General features: G+C 39.7%; 1 protein-coding gene across 1 annotated transcript; it reads left to right on the top strand.

Moving 5' to 3' along the window:
- LOC109711641 (AP2/ERF domain-containing protein PFD0985w-like) lies at positions 6452 to 7835 on the top strand. Its single transcript, XM_020234786.1, has 3 exons — positions 6452 to 6702; positions 6784 to 6891; positions 6974 to 7835. Exons 1-3 carry the CDS (start codon positions 6452 to 6454, stop codon positions 7833 to 7835), a joined length of 1221 nt encoding a protein of 406 aa, XP_020090375.1.

The raw sequence follows: 8067 nt of genomic DNA on the forward strand, positions 1-8067 counted from the left end.
CTCACGCTAGCGCGCTCACCTCTCTCTCTCTTTAGCACGCTGGCGCCAAAATTTAGGGCAAAAGAGGGAAAACGTGAGGGGATAAAATGTGGGAGTGAGGTTAACACTGGTTTTTTTTTTTTTTTAAACCAAGTTTATATCAGCCGTTGGATCAAGGAGTTGTAGGATCTACAACTCTAAATGGGGTGTATGGGTAGCACGACTCTTTGAAGTTTACTTTATAAAAAAATGATATAATAATATGAAAGCAGAGAATGATTCATTGTTTTGTTTGATGAAGATGGTAAAGGATTCATCATATTCTTCTTTTTTATTCATTATGGCACTGAGTTGGCAAAAAGGAGGCTTAGCGGTCAAATAAAATTTTGGGAGAGTTATTTGGCAAATTAGAAATTTTGTAGGGTTTTTGCTAAAAAAAAGTTCTCTAATAAACCTAATAAGATGTGACTTGGAGGATCGAACATTGGAAAAGTTTACCTGTACACCTTTATTTGGATATATATTTTACATCCCAAACAAGAGTAGTTGAGATTAAACAGGAATATAGTGCGTGTATATTCTCATGCCGCCTTATTTTCATTCCACGCATTTCCTTGCTCTCTCCCAAGCTCTCTCTTGCGCTCTCGCCTTTCCTTGCTCTCTCCCAAGCTCTCTCTCGCGCTCTCGCCTCTCCATCGGAAGGAGCTCTCTCTTACTCTCGCCTCTCTCTATCGGCAGGAGCTCTCTCTTGTTCTCGCCTCTCCATTGGTAGGAGCTCTCTCGCGCTCTCACCTCTCTCCCAAGCTCTCTCATGCGGCCTTTGTTTCGTTCCACATATTCCAATGTTGCCCTCTCCCAAGCTCTCTCTCGTGCTCTCTAGGAATCCTTTCTCTAATCTTCTTAGAGCTCTCTCTCGCTCTAGCCTCTCTCCATTGATAGGAGCTTGCCTCTCATCATTTGTAGGACGCTCCGCTCAGCTCCCCTGTCCATCGTAGGACCTGCCACTCGTGGGGGCTCGAAATTAGGGGCGATTTTCGACCTTTCGGCCACAACCCTCTAGATTCTTATAATTCTTGTAATTGTATTCTTTCATTTTTTATTTAATATAAAATTTCATATTTTTAGGGTTTGACTATCATCGTCGCATTCGTCTTTGCCGTGCCACTATCTTCGTCATCGAGGAGCATCGGATTCACTCAATTTGGAAAAACTATTCAGATTCAATTATGCTGGTATATGTTATTTTTTATTATATTTATATAAATTCAGGGTTTAGGGTTAGGGTTTAGAAGTTGCTACTTGTATATCACTGTCACACACACATATATTGTTTATACATCACGCATTTCATTAAATTTCATTCGATTTAGGATAGAAAATATATATTCATTACAAATATACATTATTACATTATAATAGAACAGTATTGTGAGATTTTAAATTTTATTTGTTTGAATGTGTAATATGTATTTATTGCAAATATACACTCTTAGTGATTGGTAGAGTGCAATGCTACACAAAATTACTGGTACATATTATATTATTTGTATCCATATAATTCATAATTTAGGGTTTAGAAATTTTCACTTGTATACCATAGTCATACACACACACATACTGTTTATAGATGACGCATATGATTAAGTTTTATTCGTTTGGAAAGGAAACATGTATTCATTGCAAATATACTCTTATGGATTAGTAGAACGGTGTTATGAGGTTTTTAGGAGTTACATTGCTACACTATATAAAATGGAACATACTACTTGTACGCTCCTATGAATGATTATTTTGTTTGTATTTGTAGAATTCATAATTTAGGATTAGGATTTAGAAATTGCTACTTAGTATAGGCTCACGTACACACATATATGGTTTATAGATCACGCATAATTAATAAAACATATATTCGTTACAAATTTACACTTATAAGGCATAATATAAAAGTCTTATGAGGTTTTAATTTTTTGTTTGTTTGAATGTGAACATTTATTGTTGTAAATTTACACTCTTAGAGCAGAATAGAATAGTTTTACGAGGTTTTAATTTTTATTTATTTGAATATAAATATGTATTCGTTGCAAATTTACACTCTCAGGGCATAATAGATAGTCTTATTCATAATAGAACATGAAGGGCACAATAGAATATGTATTCATTACAAATATTCACTTTTAGAGATTAGTAGAACAATGCTATAAGATTTTTAGGAGTTACTTTGATATATTGCTTCGAATGGAACATACTACTTGTAACATTCGTATGAATTTTACAGATGTAACATACTGAATCCCCAGTGCGTTGTACCGAACTTTGACCATGTTGGTCGAAGTGCGGTGAATGATGATCTGGAAAGGTCCATATAATATTCTGAAGGCGTCGGAGCAATGAGAAGAGAATTTTGGGACCCAGTAGAGCAAGACCTGAAATTTCGAGGCATTCGGACAACTATTGCTCTCGAGTTGTAAAGTATCGAGTTTTGAAGCACCATACTAAACTTCGGCCAATCAGACAAAGTACGATGGAGAAGTAATTTAAACATGCTCAAAAATGAGATTTGAGGGTTTTGGAATGACTAGAAGTGGATTAGAGCTTCAAGGAGCGAAAACGAGAATTTTCAGAAAAAACGATTTTTGAGCTTCGGACCCTCTAGGTTCAGACCTTGAAGCCAGGGTCTGGACCTTGGCCGCGCTGGGCGAAGAACATGCTATGGGTTTTGGACCCTGGAGCCAGGGTCCAGACCCTGCGCACGCTGCCAGCCCATAATGAAAGCATTTTGGTAATTTGGCTTGAGGGGCCTTATTAAGGGACCTTCATCTCTTCTCTCTCAGCCAAGAACACACACACACATGCTTGGAGAGAGAAAGAGAAGCTCTCCCTCTCCCTCACAACCTCATCTCTTTCTCTCTCTAGATTCCTCCCAAACTTGGGATTTTGGTCGAGATCGAGCTTGGGAATGCTCGGAGGAGTGGAGAATCGAGCTCTCGGGCGCTTGGTGGCTCGGAGCGCTTTCGACTCGAGGTTTGTTTTTGGGTTAAGAGATTAGGGTTTGGATTAAATCCTTTAAAATTGATGTATTGGAGATCTCTAGATGATTCTAAACTAGTTTAATCAAGATTTCTCCATGGATTTTGGGGTATTTTGGAGAAATGAAAACCTAGGGTTAAGAATTGGGGGTTTTGGGGTTTTGAGGTTTTGAACCAAATTGATCTTCTAGTTCTCTAATTGAAGGTTAGAGGAGAGCCCTGACAGCTTTAATTTGGAAATCGACGGGCGTTCGATGACCAATTTTGAGTAACGAGCCGAACCGAGCGACGTTGGCTGTGGGAGTCCGATTGCAAGTGTCTATAAGCAATCAGAAGCGTGTGAGGTGGGTTGTGCTTCACTGAAGTGATTAGGTCACTTCCATACCAAGAGTAAAGTATGGTATTATTATTGATGCATGTATATAATGGTAGATTATATATGGCAAATATGAATGTATGAATTATGTGTTATTATATAGAATTATCTACCATTGGACAAGAACAATAGGCATGTGAAAACATATATGATGTATACATATATATGCCTAGGTATGGATAATGAACATAGGTGGATGAACTCTAGAAAAAATTAGAGAACTCGACAAATGTAGTATATCAATTTTTTTTTTAATATAAAAGCAAGTGTAGATAAAAGTAGTATGGGACACTATTTTTTATTGGACTTAGAGTAGTAAAAAATAATTTTAAAATGATTTTCTGTGGGATTGGAATGAAAATCAGAGCTTTGGAATTTTTATTTTAGGAATAGGGCTTATACTGCAGCTGAAAAATTGACAATGGCAAAAAATTCTGAAAATTTGGAAATTTGTCGAAACTATTTTTCTGAGGCTACAAAAGTTTTGTGTAATTTCGATGCCCGAGTAGTGAAAACGGAGCTTAACTACAATCTGTTAAAGATTTTAGTCGGTAGATCTTTCGGTGATCTAAAATGATTTAGAACTGAAATGTTAAGATAATTTACTACTGATTAATTTTAATTGTGCATGTTCGTCAAATTTGAGCGTAAACCGACAATCAGAAGGGCTCCAATTAACTGTATCATATTAAAATTGGACTAAAGTGTTAATACTTGAAATTAGTGGGCTTTTTAGCATTTTTACAACTTAGTGGAATTCCATTAAGTCTCGGGAGCTTTCTTGAAGCTCCTCCCCTCAACTAGCACGCATTGAGAGAGAAAAGGAAAAGAAAGAGAAGAAGATGAGGTGGAAAAGGATCAAGGACAGAATTTGCAATTAACTGTAAATAGAGTGTGAGTGATTATAGTACTCGCGGACGGTTAGAAATAGAAAAGTAGAATTTGATTTTTTTTTTTCGGTAGGTTAATGTAAAAGGTATATCCTTTTACAATAGTTCTTCCAGAAAGTACAAAAAAATAAAAGAAATATAATGCAAATCTGCGCCACAGGTGAGTTAGAGAAGGAATATCTAACGTCACTTCATCTTTGGATCTTTATCATTAGCTTCAATTAATTGCGAGATGCTCAACCGCTTGCAGTGAGCAAGTTTCTAGGGCTTGAAATTGAGGAGAATATCAAGTCTTTAGAGGAATATTGGCTAAATGCCTCTTCAGTGATGAAGAAGATACACAAATGTGCTACTTCAAATCGAGATCATGGCAAGGAAGGTGTAGAATAGGACTTTTTTCGAAAATAACCCTCTGAAATTTCATAATTGGCAAAATAACCCTGTGAAACTTTTATTTGTGAAACTAACCCTCCTCTCGCCACCTCAGCCGTCACATCATCATTTCTCACAAAGACGGTGACTTGTTCACCGTCTTTAGTCCAACCTCTTGAAGACGGTGAATGGTTCACCGTCTTCTCTAGGCGTGGACCATTCACCGCCTTCTCAGCAATTCCCCGCGCCTTCTCAGTAATTCCCCGCGTAGCCTAAGGCGCAGAGAAGACGGTGACTCGTTTACCGCCTTATGAAGGCGGTGAATCGTTTACCGTCTTATCGAGGCCACCGCCCTCTCAGCAATTCCCCGCGTGGCGCAAGGCCTTCTCAGCAATTCCCCGCGTGGCGCTAGGTGCCTACGGAAGACGGTCACTCGTTTACCGCCTTGACAAAGACGGTGAATAATTTACCGCCTTATCTGAGCAAGTTTACCGTCTTTAGTGTAGAACTCCACCCAGCCTAATTTCGCTAAGTCCTTGAGAGGGGGGCTAAACCACAGATAAGACGGTGAGTAGTTCACCGTCTTATCTGGGCTCCACTAAACACGGTTAACACCGTCTTTAGCGTTGGACTCCTAGATAAGACGGTGAACGGTCTACCGTCTTCATTAGGCGGTGAACGATTCACCGTCTTATTAAGACGGTGGATCGTTCACCGTCTTCATTAGGTTACCCCACCCCAGACCGAGCCCGAGATACCTCTCCCTTCCTTTTCCCGTTCACACTTTCTCTCTCTATCTCTCTGTCTCTCTCCACGAGCCGCTCGTCGTCGCCGCTACCCGTGCCGAGGTCGCCGCCCCCTGTCTCCGACGTCGCCGCCCGTGCCAAAGTCGCCGCCGGTGCTGAGGTCGTCGCCCCCTGTCGCAGCCGCCCGTGCCAAGGTCGCCGCCCACAGTCGCCGACGTCGTCGCTGCCGCCCCTGCCGAGGTCGCTGCCCATCCCTCTCTCAGGTGTGTTTTCTAGTGTAGGTTTAATGTAAATGTAGGTTTAATGTAACTGTAATTGTAGGTTTAATGTAACTGTAATTGTGGTTCCCTAGGGTTAAATGAGTTGTTGGTTGAATAGTATGATCTAACGGGTGAAAATGATCAAAGGGTAAATTTCACGGTCGAAAATATAGAATTCAGACTACGCGGGGAATTTCACGGCCGGAAATATAGTAGTCAGACTCTATATTTGTATTATTTGTTTGAAAAAAATATAGAATGGAGATGAGTTTTGGTCCAATAGACCAGAATTTAACTCGTCACATTATCAAACTAGGCCTTAGTACATACAATGGTTTTGTGCAATGGGACAGCATTACAAAATGATGCTTTTACTCACCTTTCAATGCACATCAAACCACTTTTGTGTAAACTTGTGGCCTACTATATATTAATTTGTCGCCTATGTGGCAGCGATGCAGCACTAAAGAATTAATGTGCTACATTATTGTGCATCAGTGTCAAAGTTTGAGTCAAATGTTGTACTATAGAAACCTCTTTTGGAGGTTTATTGCTAGTCGTTGGAAATAATTAGGATTCTTTTTCCTGTGTAGTTAAAATGGCTAGTCGTCGGATGTCTCTTAGTGTTCATTGGGATGGACAGTTAGTTATGGATGGAAATGGTCCCCGATATTTCGGTGGTCGAAAGAAATTGATCGCGATTCGTTCAGATACGACTTATACGAATTTTGAGAGGAGAATGTATCGTTTAGTAAATTGTAATAGAGAAGAACGTTGTCTTAAATACAAAATTCGATGCTCTATGGGAGCGAATGAATATATTGATCATGATATAGTAGATAATGAATCATTGGAGGGTTTAATTGGATTCTCTGAACATTATGGATGTGTGTCGCTATACATCGAGAAAGATTTATATCCGTCGGAGACACAATATCAGTCGCAAGGTTATTACACAAGCCTGCTACATAATGACATCGATGTGGGTTTTCCGGATGCTCCAATTGGTGACCGTGAAGTTGGTAATGAACCAGACACTTATCAGATGACAAGGTCAGTAAGATCTATAGATTGCGGTGAATATTTTATTTAATTACGAAATATTTTGATAAGTTTGAATAATAATTACTGCAGACAGATTCAGTCTCCACGTGCGCAACCCTCGACGTCACGTGCGCAACCCGAGACTTCACGTGACGAACCCACGATATTTCATACACCTAATGAAAATTACGATTGGGGGTAAAGAAAATGTTGATTATTTTTTAATTAATAGTAAGTGAAATTTGAACGTCTTCTAGTAAACATTCGGGACCTATTGCAGGCTATCTACGTCCTATGCAAATTGGAATGAAGTTCTTGATAATCTAGTCGAGGAAGGAGATGATAACGACGGTAATCAGGACGATGCCCCCATTCATAATGATGGTAATCAGGATGATTCACCCATTCGTAATGACGATAATCAGGATGATGAACCCATTCATGAGGACGACGATTGGAATGATCTAGCTGCCGACATTGAAGATGATCACGATGGTGGATTAAATTGCCTCGCGAATGCCATTTACAGTTTGAATGATGACCCGCATGTAAACAACGAATATGTAGACAATCCTGACGAAGAGCTTGATTTCATTGACTATCCGGAGCAATTTCCTACAGATAACAATTGGATACAAGAGTATGTTGTGAATTCGAGTGAGTTCGATGTTAGACGTACCAATTCCGATCTACCTAGCATTGACGGGACTTGGCTCCGTGAAATCTTTAAAGATAAGGCATCTTTAGTGGATGCTCTAGATCGATGGCACATTACTCACAATGTTCAGATGAAAGTTTTGAAATCTACCAAAACAACTTATACAGTGAAATGCACAGTTGAGGGATGTCCTTGGAGGTTACACGCTTCGGTTCCTAAAGATGCAACATATTTCAGAGTTAAGACATATGCGGGTCAACACACTTGTGTTATTCCAATGCTAAATGCGGCGCACCGTAATTGTACTTCAAATCTCATATGCCAAGTAATTCTCCCGTTAATGAAGGCAAGACTAAATATGACGCCAAAAGAAGTGCAGGAAACGGTGCGATCCACTTTGCATGTTCAAATAAGTTATTGGAAGGCATGGCTGGCAAGGAGCAAAGCATTACAGATTATTTACGGGAGCTGGGAGCAGTCATAAACAGACTTGCTTCGGTATCTTACTATGCTACAGAGTACTAATCATGGAACTTTTTGGCGGCTTGATCATAGATGGCCATCAGAGGGAATATGTCAGTTTGGCCGTGTTTTCTGGTCATTTGCTCCTTCTATTCAGTGATTCGCACATTGTCGGCCTGTGGTGAGCATTGATGCCACTCACTTGTATGGCAAATACGAAGGCCATGCATTGATAGCGACGGCTGTCGATGCAA

Source organism: Ananas comosus, linkage group 6, assembly GCF_001540865.1.
Source record: "Ananas comosus cultivar F153 linkage group 6, ASM154086v1, whole genome shotgun sequence".
In the NCBI taxonomy this organism is placed as follows: domain Eukaryota; kingdom Viridiplantae; phylum Streptophyta; class Magnoliopsida; order Poales; family Bromeliaceae; genus Ananas; species Ananas comosus.

Excerpts from the sequence above, each read along its gene's own strand:
- LOC109711641 (XM_020234786.1), top strand. The coding sequence starts at position 6,452 with ATGGGAGCGAATGAATATATTGATCATGATATAGTAGATAATGAATCA. Across the intron at positions 6,703-6,783 it reads GACACTTATCAGATGACAAG|ACAGATTCAGTCTCCACGTG; the intron begins GTCAGTAAGATC and ends TAATTACTGCAG. Across the intron at positions 6,892-6,973 it reads AATGAAAATTACGATTGGGG|GCTATCTACGTCCTATGCAA; the intron begins GTAAAGAAAATG and ends GACCTATTGCAG.